General features: G+C 37.6%; 1 protein-coding gene across 4 annotated transcripts in view; it reads left to right on the top strand.

Annotated features, from left to right (window-relative positions):
* Nucleotides 1-16,199, top strand: part of LOC134337527 (AN1-type zinc finger protein 5-like) — a 42,418-nt gene extending 26,219 nt beyond the window's left edge. The window contains exons 3-7 of one of the 4 annotated variants that reach the window (XR_010016018.1): nucleotides 2,558-2,678; nucleotides 4,149-4,249; nucleotides 6,749-6,862; nucleotides 8,497-8,984; nucleotides 9,104-16,199. Coding sequence is in view for 2 of the 4 variants with exons in the window: in XM_063032614.1 (XP_062888684.1) it covers nucleotides 2,558-2,678; nucleotides 4,149-4,249; nucleotides 6,749-6,862; nucleotides 8,497-8,645 (485 nt within the window). In the remaining 2 variants the exon portion in view is untranslated. Of the gene's footprint in view, nucleotides 1-2,557; nucleotides 2,679-4,148; nucleotides 4,250-6,748; nucleotides 6,863-8,496 lie in introns of all 4 variants that reach the window. The other 3 variants (XR_010016017.1, XM_063032615.1, XM_063032614.1) reach the window with 3 other exon arrangements.
* Nucleotides 16,200-16,205: the final 6 nt, after the last annotated feature.

The raw sequence follows: 16,205 nt of genomic DNA, 5'->3' as shown, positions 1-16,205 counted from the left end.
CTATGACTATGGAGCTGCTGGTATTTCTTGTTACTTTGAGCAAAGTTTTGTGGAAAAACTTGAAGAACTATAATTGATGGAAAAAGTTGTTTTATTACATCTTAACAACACACACAAAATGCTGGAGGAACTCAGCAGGCCAGGCAGCATCTATGGAAAAGAGTAAACGGTTGGTATTTTGGGCTGTGATGTCAACTGTATTCTTTTTCCATTTCTGCCTAAGAAAGGAGAAATTTGTGCACACTTAGTAGCACCTCTTGATCTGTTGTCCAGTGTTTCTGTGATATCACACCGGAGGAATATTGTATCATTTCTTAATGCATGCATTACTAAATAACAATAAAAGAGGACTGCGCGTCCTCATAATCTAATCTAATCTAATATGGCCCCTTTGACCTATCTGAATGCAAATATTTTCATCAGAACAGAATCACTATCTGAACAAAGTTAGGTGCTTTTTCGTCTAAGTGGCTAGCTCCTTGGTGAAGGGGTTCAATTTATTCCAAACACCCTTTGTCAAGTTAGTATCCCATACAGCTGTATCATCTGAAATTCAAAAAATGAACTTTTTAATACATGCAATAAAATTTACTTTGAAGAAATGCGATTAGTATATATAAATTGTCTGCCTCTGTAACTATTAATTGTTACATTTCATCTAATAGAGTTCCATACCCTGAGGAAGGATGATGTATATTTATAATGGTTCATGTCTTAATTCTCTAAATTCAGATTTACATTGTATTAGACCTACTAGGAAAGGAAAAAATGCACTCCTAAATAGGTTCAAATCAAAAACTGGCGATGCTGAAAAAACCATAATGAAAAAAGGCTATGCTGAAGTTGACTGGTATTCTTGTAAAAGACATAGGAACAGAATTAGGGCATTCAGCCAATGGAGTGTTTTCTCCACCTTTCAGTCCATAAGTGTGTTCCGCCATTCCATCATGGCTGATTTATTTTCCCTCTTGACCCTTTTCTTCTGCTCTTTCCCTCAGCCTTTGATGTCCTTACTAATCACTATAAACTTACTATATCCTTACTATAAACTCCTGCTTCAAATATACCCAATGACTTGACATTTGCAATTTTCCATTTCTCCAGAACCATTGCAGAATCTAGTGATTCTTGAAAGATAGTTATTAATGCCTCCACAGTCACTTGAGTTACCTCTTTCAGAAACTTGGGATGTAATCCATCTGGACCAGGTGACTTATCTGCCTTCGGATCTTCAGCTTCCTACTAATACTATCTCCCTACCAATAGCAACCTCACTCATTTCTGCCCTTGAATTTCTGGCATGGTGCCAGTGTCTTCCATAGTGAAGACTGACACAAAATACTTGTTTAGTTTGTCTGCCATTTCTTGTTCCCCATTACTACCTTTTCAGCATCATTTTCCAGAGGTCTGATATCCACTCTTGCCTCTCTTTTATTCTCTTATATATCTGGAAACAAACCATATTATTTTATATTATTAGCTAGCTTATCCTTGTGTTTAATATTTTCTCTGTATTACTTTTTTATTTGCTTTGTATTTTTTTAAAGCTTCCCAATCCTCTAACTTACCACTAATTTTTCCTATATTGTATGGTCACCACATCCTCCCTTGGAATGCATTTTTTTTAGGGTGAATCAATCTTGCATTTTCCAAGTGACTCCCAGAAACTCCAGTTATTGTCGCTTTGTCATCAATCCCTGCTAGTGTTCCCTTCCAATCAACTTTTGCCAGCTCCTCTATTGTTCCTCTGTAGTTAACTTTACTCATCTGTAATATCGATATTTGGGCGGTAGGGTGGAGATAAGTTTCTACCAAAGGAGGTTCAAGGTGTTCCTTCCCTCTGCAAGCCTGCAAGTCGCCCTTGAGCAAGGTGCAACACCTGCTTAGCCCCCCCTACCCCCCCCCCAAAATCAGGGTCACGTGAAGCCATGGGAGTAAAACACGTGTTATTACAAGTCCTGGTTATGCAGCCGGCAACCAATGATGCCAGGCAGACAGTCTTTGAGGAGTATTGATAATGGCTGGGGTCACTTGTCTTGTAAAGACGCTGCCCAGAAGGAGGTAATGGTAAACCGCTTCTGTAGAAAAATTTGCCAAGAACATTAATGGTCATCGGACAATGATCACTTAAGTCAGGTAAGACAACACATAATGATGTTGATGAATACAGATATATTCTATTTAGCTTTTCCCTCTCAAACTGCAGGATAAATTCAATCATGTTATTATTACTGCCTCCAAAGGGTCCCTTTACCTTAAGATCCCTAATTAAATCTGGTTCATTACACAATACCCAATCCAGAATTGCCTTTAGCTGAGTGGGCTCAACCCTAATCTGCTCTTTCAAAAAAAAAAACATCTCATAGACATTCTCCAAATTTCTATTCTTGGGATCCAGCATCAACCTGATTTTCCCAATCGAGCTGCAAATGGAAATCCCCATGCCTTGTTTTACTTACCATTATAATTTATAGCCTACATCCTGGCGACTGTCAGAGTTGAAATGAACAACTCAAACACAATCTGAATTTTCATTAGTGTTTTCTTTGCTTACCAGCAGCTAGTGGAGGCAGTAGTAACAGTACTTCAAGTACAGAGTCGATCCCAGTTCAATGTACAGAAGAAAACCCTGAAATGTCGGCGGATACCTCTGTGAATGCCACATCTGCCAAAACTAGGTATGTATGGTATCCTTGAGATTAATGACCAACCTAGGAGAGAAGTGTGACACTTCTCTGGATTGCTGTGGAGTGTTTTGGCCCTCCTGGTTCTTATTCCCTTGAGCATTGCTGAGCTATGATTTCCTGTATATAAGCAGAAATATCTCGCAACTCAGCATGGAATAAAAACATCCATCGCAATATCACCTCTTCTCTGTATTAGAGTCAAACAAAAGTACAGCACAGAAACTGGAATGTCAGTCCATCTTGTCTGTGCCAAACCATTTAAGCTGCCTACTTCCATCGACCTGCACTGGGACCATAGCCCTCCATATCCATGTACTTATCCAAACTTCTCTTAAGTGTTGAAATCAAGCTCACATGCACCACTTGCACTGGCAGCTCGTTCCATACTCTTGCAACCCTCTGAGTGAAGAAGTTCCCCCTTATGTTCCCCTTAAACTTTCTCCTTTCACCCTTGGCCTTGACCTGTAGTTGTAGTCCCACCCAACCTCAATGGCAAAAACCTGCTTGCTTTTACCCCTCATGATTCCTCTATCAAATCTCCTCTCAGTCTTTTATGTTCCAAGCAATGAAGTCCTAACCTATTTCAATATTTCCTTATAAATTCAGACCCAACAATATCTTTGTAAATTTTCTCTGTACTCTTTCAACTTTATTTACATCTTTCCTGTAGGTAGGTGACCAAAATTGTACCTGGACTCCAAAGTAGGCCTCACCGATGTCTTCCACAACTTCAACAGAACGTCCCATCTCCTGTACTCAGTACTTTTGTTAATGAAGGCCAATGTGCCAAAAGCTTCCTTTATGACTGTATCAACCTATAATATACACAGTTGGACTGATATTGTAAAACAGTGTTTTGTTCAGTTGAAACAATGCAGCAAGCACATGATGCACCTGACTTGAGGCTATTTCTTTGCCCACAAAGTTGTAAGAAATTGTTTTCCAACACTCCGTACATTAATATCTGCCAAATGAGTGCCTGGCAGTGTTAGATTAGTGTTTGCTAATATTAATAGTGCACCCACTAGAATGGATTGGTGCTTGTTTCAGGAAGCTTTAATTGTTTTTGATCAGTAGTGAATACAATGTCAGTAAACCAGCCGGCGTTTGATATCATTTGGACTCCCATCACCCAGGGGACATGCCCTCTTCTCATTGCTACCATCAGGGAGGAGGTACGGGAGTCTGAAGGCGCACACTCAGTAATTCAGGAACAGCTTCTTCCACTGTGCCATCAGATTACTGAATGGACATTGAACCCATGAACACTACCTCACTACTTTTTTTTTCTCTTTTTGCACTACTTTTTTAACACTTTAAATGTGTGTATGTACTTTAATTTACAGCTTTTATTATGTATTACAATGTACTGCAGCGGCATAACAACAAATTTCACGACATATGCCAATGATATTAAACCTGGTTCTGATTCTGATGTTGAACACTCTCGCCCCTTTCTAGCACTCCTGTAACACAGCAGATGACCGCAATGAGTATCTCTCAAGACGAACCAAGCACTGAAAGTGAGGGAGCTCTAAAAGTGGAAGTCATCACAGCATCAGGTTGGCTTTCTTCCTGTGAATTAAAGAGCAGTGCGTTTGTTAGTGAAAATCATGACATTTATTCAGCAGAGTTGCTAAGTAAAGAAAATATTTATTTTAATTTGGTAATGTATAGTTGTAAGAAAAAGTTTATGAACCCTTTGCAATTACCTGGTTTTCTGTATAAATTACTTGTAAAATGTAAGCTAATCTTCATTTAAGTCACAATAGTAGACAAACACAATCTGCCTAAACTAATAACACACAAACAATTCTACTTCTCGTTAATATTGTGTACACCACTTAAGTAAACACAGTCTAGGTTCAAAAAAGAATGTGACTCTCTGGGATTATGCCTTCTATGAAAGCTATTTGGAGCTAGGTGTTCCAATCAATGAGATGACATTGGAAGCGTGGGTTGTAGAGGTGCCCTGCCCTATAAAAAAAATACATAAAGTCAGCTTACTGACAGAGCCTGCTCTTCAAGAAAGATCTGTTTATGTCTACCATGCCTCGATCAAAACACCTTTCAGAAGACCTTAGACATTGTAGACATGCATGGAGCTGGAAAAGGCTACAAAAGCATTTCTAAAGACCTGAGTGTTAACCAGTCCACATTAAGAGAAATTGTCTACAAATGCAGGAAATCTGGTACTGTTGCTACTCTCCTAAGGAGTGGGCGACCTGCAAGGATCACACCAAAAGAAACCAAGAATAACACTAAAAGACCTGCAGAGATCTCTATAACTTGCTCTGTTCATGTGTCCACTATCTGAAAAACACTGAACAAGAATGGTGTTCATGGAAGGACACCACAGAGGAAGCAAAAAAAAAAAGTTGCTGTACATCTCAAGTTTGCAAAAGACCACCTGGATGTTCCACAACACTTCTGGGACAATGTTCTGTGGACAGATAAGACAAAAGTTGAACTTTTTGGCAGAAATACACAATGCTATGTATAGAGGAAAAAGGGCACTGCACTCCACCAAAACCTCATCTCAATTGTGAACCGTGGTAGGAGAAGCATCATGGTTTGGGGCTGCTTTGCTGCCTCAGGACCTGGACAGCTTGCAGTTGTTGAGGGAACAATGAATTCAAAATTGTATCAAGACATTTTACAGGAGAATGTCAGGGTAGCGGACCATCACCTGAAGCTTAATAGAAGTTGAATGATGGAACAAAACAGTGATCTGAAAGACAAAAGTAGATCACAGCAGAATGGTTTAAAAAGAAGAAAAATCATGTTTTGGAATGGTCAAGTCAGAGTCCAGACCTTAGCCCAAATGACCTGAAGAGGGCTGTTCATGCAAAGTATCCCAGAAATATTGATGAACTGAAAGTGTTCTATGGAGGAATGATCTAAAATTCCTCCTAGCCATTGTGCAAGTCTGATCAGCAGCTGCAGGAAATGTTTGGTGGAGGTTATTGCTGCTGAAGGAGGTTCTACCAGTTATTAAATACAAGGGTTAACATACTTTTTCCAGCCTGAACTTTGAATAATTAAACAATATGTTCAATAAAGACATGAAAAGTACAATTGTTTGTATGTTATTAGTTTAGGCAGATTGTGTTTGTCTATTATTGTGACTTAGATGAAGATCAGATTACATTTTATGAGTAATTAATGCTGAAAACCAGTTAATTGCAAAGGGTTCACAAACTTTTTCTTGCAGTTGTACTTGCAGAATTCATATGCTGAAACTGGTGTAGGTATTCAGCCTCTCAGATTTATTTTACCTTGCATTTATATTGTAGTAAAATATGCACTAAGAAAATTCTTATCAACCTCAGTTTTGTCTTTTTCATTTGACCTAACTTAGTGAGTGTCTCCCCCCCACCCACTTTCCCACTCATCTGCTCTCATCTGCCAGCATGTGCTCTTCCTGTCCCCCCCCACCTTTTCTTTTAATGCTAGCTTCTTCCACCTTCATTTCCAGTCCTGATGAAGTGTCTCAGCCCGAACAGTTGAGTATTTATTCCACTCCATAGGTGCTGCCTGTCTTGCTGAGTTCCTCCAGTATTTTGTGTGTGTTACTCAAGTTTTCCAGCATCTGCAGAATTCCTTGAGTTTGAGTGTACTGGATTTCTTCTACTTTCTCTTAGATAATCTGTTAATTACCAATACCTCAATTAAATGACTTTATAATATAAACTCGGATAACATAGCTTGTCTATAATTTAACAATTGTTCCACAATCATTCTAGTGGCAACTGCTTTTTTTAAAATAAAAATATCCACAGAAGGAAGTTTATATTGACACTTTATCGATCTAACTCGGGTTCACAACCTTTTTTTATCCGAGGCGTCTGTGGACCCATGTTGGGAACCCCTAATCTAACCCATGCTTGCTGTGACTTGGTTTCCTGCCTGCTGCTTACTACGTAGAAAATGACTTGGCTTTAACTTGTCACAAATCTGTTATATATCTGTTCTAATCTGTAAGCTGGCAGAAGCAGTATTCAACCTTCTGCTTGCATTAGCCATATCTACAAATTTGAATCTATTCAACATATTTCTAGCTGCTGTGAATTTAGAAACTGCAGAGAGCTCCACGGAAGGAGAGAAAGTTCCAGAAAAAACAAAGCCCAAGAAGAACAGATGCTTTACCTGCAGGAAGAAGGTTGGATTGACTGGTAAGGATAATGTTAAATATTGATACATTATCTTTACATAGATTTGTTACACTGAATATATGCTTTATTTGGTATCACCTGTACCTAATACAGTGGCTGCTAAGTGTTTGTTTGTGGTCTTCTGCACACCTCTGTTGTAACATGTGGTCATTTCAGTTACTGGCGCCTTCCTGCCAGTTTGGACCAGTCTGGCCATTCTCCCCGGTCTCTCTCACCTGCAAGGCGTTTTTGCCGACACTACTGCTGCTCACTGGATTTTTTTTTTTCCGCACCATTCTCTGTAAACTCCAGAGATTATTGTGTGTGAAAGTCCCAGGAGATCAACAGTTTCTGAGATACTGAAACCACTCTGCCCTGTCTAGCACCAACAATCATTCCACAGTCTAAGTCACTTAGATCACAATTCGTCCCCATACTGATGTTTGGTGTGAACAACAACTGAACCTCTTGACCATGTCTGCATGCTTTTATGCATTGAGTTGTTACTACATGATTGGCTGCTTAGATATTTGCATTAATGAGCAAGTGTACAGGTGTACCTAATAAAGTGGCCTCTGACTCCAGCAATATTTCTTGTACAGGTGCAAATTCCTTTATCCGAAATTCTGAAATCGAAAAAGCTCTGAAAACCTAAGTTTTTTTCGCCAACAGCAGACATCACTCAGATGTGACGTGGCAGCACTAGCAGAGGCCGCCAGACGTCAGTTGTGGCTCAGCGCTCGTACTGGTTACACGTGCATTTGCTGTTCGCTGATATTTTGTGTTCACTGTTGACTGTGTGTTTAATTTCACTGTGAAAATGTCAAAAAGAGCTTCAGATACCCCTATGTATAACAATGACGTTACTGAAGTTTTATAGTGACAATGACGTTCTGCATTTATTCCAAAAAGTCATTTACCATGTGTTTGATTCGGTTCGTTTGGAGCTGTATATTTTTATGTTTTATTGAATGTTTTTGTTGGAAATTTTTTTCTTGTCATTATTCCCTAAACAATACAGTATAACAACTATTTACATAGCATTTACATTGTATTAGGTATTGTAAGTAATCTAGAGATGATTTGAAGTTTTTGGGAGGATGTGCGTAGGTTTGGTGCACCGCCGGGTCCTAAAGTCCACCGCACTGAGCCAGGTTAAATAAGAGACTTGAGCATACGTGTTTTTTGGTATGGGGTGGGGGGGTCTGATATCCAAAAAATTCTGAATTCCGAAATGCAACTGGCCCCAAGGATTTCGGATAAGGGATTGTGGACCTGTACTTGAATTGGTAGCAACACATAAAGTGCTGGAGGAACTCAGCAGGCCAGGCAGCATCTATGGAAGTGGGTAAGCAGTCGATGTTTCATGCCGGAGATTCTTCGTCAGGACCTGAAACATCAATTGTTTATTCATTTCCATAGATGCTGTCTTACCTGCTGGTTTCCTCCAGTGTTTTGTGTGTGTGTTGCATTGGATTTATAGCATCTGCAAAATTTCATGTGGTATCGAATCGATGGTCTATTTCTAAGTTTTATGTATTTTTTTTAATGTTTTGTTCTGTTGCTTGGACAATGTTAACTAGATTCATACTTTCATTGAAGAGATAGGTGAGAAATGCTTTTTCTCTAAGGTTCTCCAATTTTATGTCCAACAGGGTTCGATTGTCGATGTGGAAACCTTTTTTGCGGGCTTCACCGCTATTCAGACAAACACAGCTGTCCTTATGATTACAAGGCCGAAGCAGCAGAGAAGATCAGGAAAGAGAATCCCATTGTGGTGGCTGAAAAGATTCAGAAATTATGAACTGCTATATTGTAGCAAGACTTTCATGTGGGAAAAATCCAACATGGTATCTTGAAGAGCCCAGCTTAATACAAATCCTGTTTTTGTGCAAACGGATAGGCATGAGGTTGGCAGATGGTTTAGTCAATGGCTTCCTGCTGGTGGAAATTTGCCCTGTGGTACAAATGAAGAAGCTATATTATCAAGTGTGGCAAGTTCAACCAGCAAAGGAATAAGGTGAACTGTACCACACATGCAGTCCCTTTTTCAGCAGTGGGCTTTTGACTGTGCCTTCTGCCTTAATAGTCTACTGAGATCAAGTCTGCAGGGAACCAGGCCAGTGTACCCATTTATGTGCCTGTAGGTACTTGTGCCCCTTCATTACCTGAGTAATGACCTCATTTGGTTTACTTCTATTTTAATGAGCTATTAACTTTGTGTGTCTGATCTAGATGATTATATTCCTTTTCTCCCCTCAGGAAATTACTTGATATATAACAGGCACCTGGAATTGTCCAGTACTCTACAGACCGAAAGAATGGACTTAGAAGTTGCCATGGTACACAAGAAGAAATGATGTTGAAATCAATCTAATAAACTAATTAAAATTAGTTTTCAGTGTTAAATGAAAAAGCTAAAAATTGCAACTGTCAAACACTATGCTGTGTATCATGGCTGCTTTCTGAGTTTAAAAGGTTTATTCATACAGGTAAGTATAGATACATTAATGACAAGATTTCTAAAGTATTTTTATGGGTCTTTATAGCAAGCAGGGGTTAGCCAAAAGGGTCTTTACCCAGGCAAATTAGAGGGACAGTATCTCTTTTTTTTAGTAAGCTTGCTGTATCAGATTTAGTGATGGATTATACCAAAAGATCACAATCTATTTTTAATGTCAACCACTTTTGTGGGGATCTTCACAGCATGACTTTAACAGAAAACAAAAAAAAAAATCCATGACTGGCAAATGACTTGGGTTTTCTTTGCAGTATTATTGTCTTTATTGAATTTTGGATGAAAATCATTGGGGTTGTAGCATCCAGATTTATTTTGAGGCAACCTGGAGCAAGAGAAGGTCATTCTGTCTCAAATGGATGTGACACTGGTTTGGGTGTGGCCCGGTTCACTGCACACTTCAAGCTGAGCTACATGCAAATAAATTGCAGTGTTGCGGTCTTATACCTATTTTTTTTCCTCCCTCCTTCCTTTTTAATAACTAAATTCAGCTTTGATAGTTACTCACTTTGTAACAATGTACAGTTTAAACTTGTAAATTGGAAAGGGATGTGGGTGGAAGACGCTGATGACTGAATGCCTTGGGTGCTAGTTGTGTGCTTTTCTTTTTCCCATGATTTCCTTCCTTTAATGAAAAGTATGGTATAAAATGATAATATATTGTAGTTTGCTTGAATTGTGTGTTTCCGGTCATGTTAGTTAAGTTTTGGATTTCTGAAGTTTTGACCAGATGTTGTGCACATGCTCTTAACTGTAGCCTTTCACTGTATATTACATCCAAACCAAGCAACTGATCTGTTAGCATTATATCTCTTGTGAAACATATTTTTCTTTCTTGGCCCACACACAAATTATGGGGGAAAACAAATCAAAGCACTGATTCAATTGCCACCATGTTTCATGCAAAATATCTAGAGACCCTAGTTCATGGTGTGCACTTAAAAAGGAAAGTAGCTTCTCAGGAGTAGAGTTTGATTTACAATCTGTTCAATCCAATATATACCTGGTAAATGGATTGGGGTACTGAGGACAAAACATCCTGAGCAAAAAAAATTGAGTAGGCAATTATTTGTCCAAGTTAGGATTGAGATGGTAAAGTATAATGTACTTTTATTTTAGGCTTCACACTGTTAATTTAGTTTGTAAAAGTAATTTTCCCTCAAGTTTTTGTGCTGTGGTCAATTTCCACCTTCACAAATCCTGAGACTAATGTGAACTTTGTGAAGTCAAACACATATCAATTTTGTTGGCCTTTCTGTGCTAGACTTTCATTGCATATCGGAGGAATGCAAATCCAAATGTTATATTTTAATAAACACCAGCAATATTAGTCGGTGAAACATTTAATTTTGAAAGCTTACAACTCCTATGCAATTGAAATATGTACTCCAATCATAATGACAAACTTTTAACTGCAAAATACAACCAATAAAAAAGCAACTTCTTACAAAGTCGAATAATGTTAAATGTGCATTACATCAGATCAGTATCACTCCTTCACTCAACACTCCTAGCCTCTTCAAACTGCCTACTAGTATCATGGAGTTGCTGTTTCTATTCTGGGGAGAAAAAGGCACCACAGTTGACATCAACTAAGTCTTGTATTGATGCTGCAGTTTTAGTTGTGTTGAAAATTAAGTACAAGTTGTACCTCAGCTTGTGGAAAATTTACATATCCAGCAAATTTATAGGAGAATTATGAAGATGGAATACTTCAATGTTCATCTTGGGAATGGTAGCTGAATCTCAAGCCAGTCCAGCTCTGCAGAGGGCTGAAGTGTATGAGCCAACCACCATGGTTTATTATTATCCAAACTTAATTCTTTAAAAATCAGTGACTTTGATGAAAGAAGACTGGTTTTCTTTTGAAGCAATCTTTAATGTTGCTGCTTTTAAACTTGTTTAAAGAATTTTCCTCACACTGTGTAATGTCATAAATTCTCTTTAAGTTAGTTGTTTCAGTATGCATGAATTGTGGAGAGAATACAAAGCCACTGTTAATTATGTTTCTGATTTTTATTTCAGAAAATTCATTTAGCATTATTCTTAATTGGATTTACCATGTTAAAGAGTCTTAGTTAGACTGTGTCAATATGATGCCAGTCCTCAAAATGACTGGTGCCCCACATAAACCCAGGTAAATATCAAAATCAATTTTAGTCAAAGCATTAGTTAAATTAACAATACTTATTGCTCTGATTGGCACACCATTCAGGAATAAACTTCCATTTATAGTTTATCATTAATGCATTTTTCTTGAATTACCCATAAATTAAATCTTTGCAGTGCAAGCTTTTGGATAGGGGGATTTCTGTCTGAATCAACAAAGTTTGAATAGTCCTACCCTGTATTTAGCTCTTCACCATGTCTCAACAAAGGGTTTTGTTGTAAATTGTCCAACATAGCGGCCAGTCCTTTCACAGCAAGGTGCTTACTAACCACTGGCTGGATCAACAATTATTTTCACTCTGCAAAGGTTGAGTGTGCAGTGTTGCCTGCACAGGGAAAGAACTTCCCAGTTGTCTTGGAAAAATTCTGTGGTGCATTTCAACATCAAACTGAACTAGAGACAACCAGTTAAGATCTCCACATTGTCACTCTAAACAGCAATTCCAATACTGCAGTGTTTCCTAGAATGTATTGAACACTAAGAATTGTGTTTGTCATGTTTAGAAATTTCCTGGCTTGAGTAGAATTATCTTCCTCATTTTGTTGCATGTTAATACTAATGCTGCAATACAATGTGTTCAGCAGTTGAGGAAATATCATGAATTGGTTAACATATAAAATGAAAGTAGGCTTTTGCTATTAAAAGGCTGAACAATGCTATTTTAAATTCAAATTCATGCAGGTGAAAATGTGTTATAACCTTCTGTCTCCTGTGTTTAATGTTCATTTAAAACTGTAGAGACTATAGTTTTCACAAAGTATTTGCCCTGTTTTTGATGCAGCATATTTTGTGTCATTGATTTATTGTCTAATTGCATAGCATTTTATAAGCACTTTCAAAAAGGCCTATATAACCCATTTTTACTTGGATAAAAATGTTTATTCACAGTCATTGCTTTTGTTCATGATTCACATCTTATCCATTGGGAAGCACTCTTTGTCTTCAATGTAGATATTGCTTCGTTTTATCCATCATGCCCCCAGCTGCTGCTTTCCTTTGCCCTTCACCTTTCGTTTGGACACAGCTTGCTGACAAGAAATTGTCTTAGGTGACTTGTCACACTTGGAGCTGGCAGTGAGAATTTAATGTGAATAGTATGCTGTAACAAGGACTTTTACTTTGAAAACCTCTCCTTCTGGATAATATGCAGCAAGTCAAAGGGAGCTCTTTTTGTGCTTATTTATTTTCCCAGAGAAACAATCATACTCTAAAATTTTGATCTTTATTTATTGAAACTTTAAGTACAGAAAATGCTGAACTTTTATGTTCAGTTTGCTTAGTAGTGGTTTGGATGAGCATCTGTAAGGTGAAACGTGACTCGGCATTTAAATCACTAGACAATTAGTTGCATTATTGAAATTTCAGAGCCCTTTTTAAAAAGGACAAAATACACAATGATATTTTAAAGGAAAGTACATGACCATTTTAATGTCCTTTTTCTTTTGTCCAGTGGGAAATGTCCTTACTCTTAAGACTGAATGAGAGATTCTTGTTTCGGCAGCATAGTGAAACATTGTCCTAGCTTCCAAACTCTTCTCTACTGATTGTTGCAATATAACATGCATAAATCAAAGCTGAAGTATTTGATCATATGATTGTCAAGTTTGATTTTCAGTTTGAAAGGTGCGGTTTTGCCAAGCATGCGCACAAGTATGTGGTATCCCAGACATAACTTGATTTTGTGGGTCGGTCTACCTGGATTGAATTCTTCATTTTGTTTTATAAAATAAATTTATTCTAGATATCTTTTTTTGTGTGGAAGATTAAATTTTTTAGATTAGAGTTGAGAATATGAATTTTGCTACATTTAACTTAAAATATGTTCTTCATAGCTGAAGTTTTGAATACTTAAGAATTCCTGAAACACTTTCATTGTTAATTCTTGCATTTTATTTGAAATGCCTGGTTACTATTGTGGCTAATTTTGCCTCTTTAAAAGTGCTGTCCGTAATTCTTAGTACATAAATTTTGTCACATCGCAAATTAACTTTATGTAATCTTTCCACTGCTAAGCAGTTTTGTTTTACAAGGTTGAGTCTAAAAGCATCTTCACTATAAACTGAGCCTGGTTTCTGAGTGGAATTACTTCATCAGCTGCACAGGAGGCAAGAAACCATCACGGGACCAACTGATGCACATGAAGATTCATTACGTCCCCGTGAAGCCTCAAAGACTGGACTTAATGGTGCCTTTTGAAATGGATTTTTTTTTTATAATTACGTGGGCTTTTAGTACACTGCTCCTTGTAATGAAGTTAGATTACATGTAGCATTTTTGATTTTTTGTGTGTGACTTGGTGGCAGCACTGAAATTTAACTAGCTGCTCTTTTTTTTTAAATTTTTAATCTTCCTCACTTTATCTGCTTCCCTATAATAAATCATGGCAGGATTAGTCACTGAAATTGGTAAGGGTTCATAAAGAAATTGACTGATTCATGATCTAAACTTTAAGGATGGATATTTCTGCAAACGGGGAAAAAAAAAGAACTGGGCTAATACAGCCTCTAATCAAATGAAATCCTAGCAATTTTTGAGAGGGAGCAGATGCATTTTGCGATGACCCATATTCTGGAAGAGTGGTATATGATGTGCTGCAAATACAGAAAACTCTGAACAAAGCTTCCATGACCATCAGTACCATAAAACTGGGTTGTTATTCTTTGATGGGAGTGGAATATTGCCTCTGGTCAGCAATGTCACCATACATTACCTGTTTTTCTATTGTACTTCAAAACTAGAGGTGAATAGTTTAATGTTCATTTAATGAGTTGCTTCATAAGTGACCCTCTTTAATGCGTTTTATTTTCAATGTGTGGTTTCTTGCCCAGCAAAATGCAGGCTTCTGGTTTTAATTGGTGCATACACTTCATTTACTTTTGTTATATTTTACAACATATTGACTGCATTTATTGTACATTAATTCACTAAAACCCTAGGATTTTGAATTTGTACAGAGCACAATTTATTATATTCAAGCAATACTTGATTTAGCTTGTGTTTGGAAAATGCAATGTGTAAATAAATTCTTGTACATATAAGGTACCATATAAGGTGACTTCTTGTCAGAGACTTGTTAACACTGCCTGGTTTTCACTTAAGGGTTATTCTGTTGAAACACTAAAATGTAACATTGTATAGATTTAAAGATAGTCTGTCCTATGCAATTATCACATTCTTCCCAAAATAACACAATTCTGCTCTAGAGACATGAGAATATTCTATTGTCCCAGTTTTGTGTTAATTAGATATATCCAACAAATGAACATTATAGAGATGTAACTCCATCCAAGCACTGCTGTTGGATAGGAGCCTTTGATAGAAGTGACACATGTACTGTTGAGTGACTATAAATGGGAGTGTGTGCATTGACTTTAAGTTGAAACAATTTTGCATTAATTGCACTTTATGGGAGAGCTATTTAAATTTGTATGAGTGTTCTTTTAACTCTCATTGGTTCTAAGTTTAAACTGAGTTATTTGTGTACTGCATTGTAGTACTTTGCCTCCGTGTACCAAGATTAGAAGTATAATTGTGCAGAGGTTCACAGTATCTGACTCCAGGACTTAAAAGCAGACTTTTATTTGCCGACCAACATTTCTACCAATAAGCATGAAGGTGCCTAAAATAGAGGACTGCTTAAAATGTAGCAATAGCATATTGGAATTCAATCATAATACTGCATGATTTTTCACCCTCATCTAGTTAAAAATTTGTAGTTTCATTTGTACACAATATGATTTATCTAGCTCAAGAATAGATTTCACCCAACGCGCAAAATAAAAAGAACAAATCACACAAATGGCAAAAAAAAAGCAAAAAACATAGAATATAAAACAACAAGTCACAGTCATTGAAGCAGTCTGGGAATGTTCAGTTCAATTTACCACTGTATCTTATGTTGACTGCAGGCTGCAGAGCCTGCTGCCCTGATCAGAATTGTGCAAAATAGCAATAAAAAAACCCCAGAAACATCATAGCATGAACTAGTGTCCAATCCACAAACCACATTCATTACACTTTACCCAAGACTCCAGCAACGAGAGGGAGAGACTGACTGGTCAAGTGCAGCAGACGGTGCGGAACACCACCTTACCTTCTCTCGTCCTCATTGATTTCACTCCTGCTCGATGCGAAATTGACTCGCTGGTTCTGTAACTGCTGTGCTTCTATTTGCAAAATGGACAAAGGCTGATCTCTGTTAAATATCTGATTGTAATGCAGTACCGAAAGAATTATCCTAAGGAATCTCCCAAGCTAAATAAATCTTAAAGTCTAGTATTTAATTAAAACTTGCAGCTCAGTTTTGATAGAATTATATGTTCCTTTCAGTTTTGGAGCACAGATCTGCAGAGTAGAGATGTGAGATATCCTGAGTTAAAATCTTCATTTAAAGACTTTGAGGTTCCTTGTGATTTAGTGACGATATAAAATATCTGGAGCAGGCACTTGAATTAATCTGTGAGTTGAATGGGGTAGGAGGGTGGGTGGATGGAAATTGGCCATTAAAAGACATATACACGGCTTCCTGTGTCTTATCAAGATTAGACACCCAAGTTGTTTGAACCAAGCAACATGGGAAAGGTGATGGAAAATCTTTAAGCTTAAAGGTAAGGTTAGTTCATTTCAGACGTTGGCCAAGAATTATTGAAAGTATAACAATTCAATTTGCTGTAACA

This window comes from Mobula hypostoma, chromosome 24 (assembly GCF_963921235.1).
Source record: "Mobula hypostoma chromosome 24, sMobHyp1.1, whole genome shotgun sequence".
Taxonomy (NCBI): Eukaryota; Metazoa; Chordata; class Chondrichthyes; order Myliobatiformes; family Myliobatidae; genus Mobula; species Mobula hypostoma.
The sequence above is the reverse complement of the archived record's forward strand: the minus strand, read 5'-3'. Positions and strand labels throughout refer to the sequence as shown.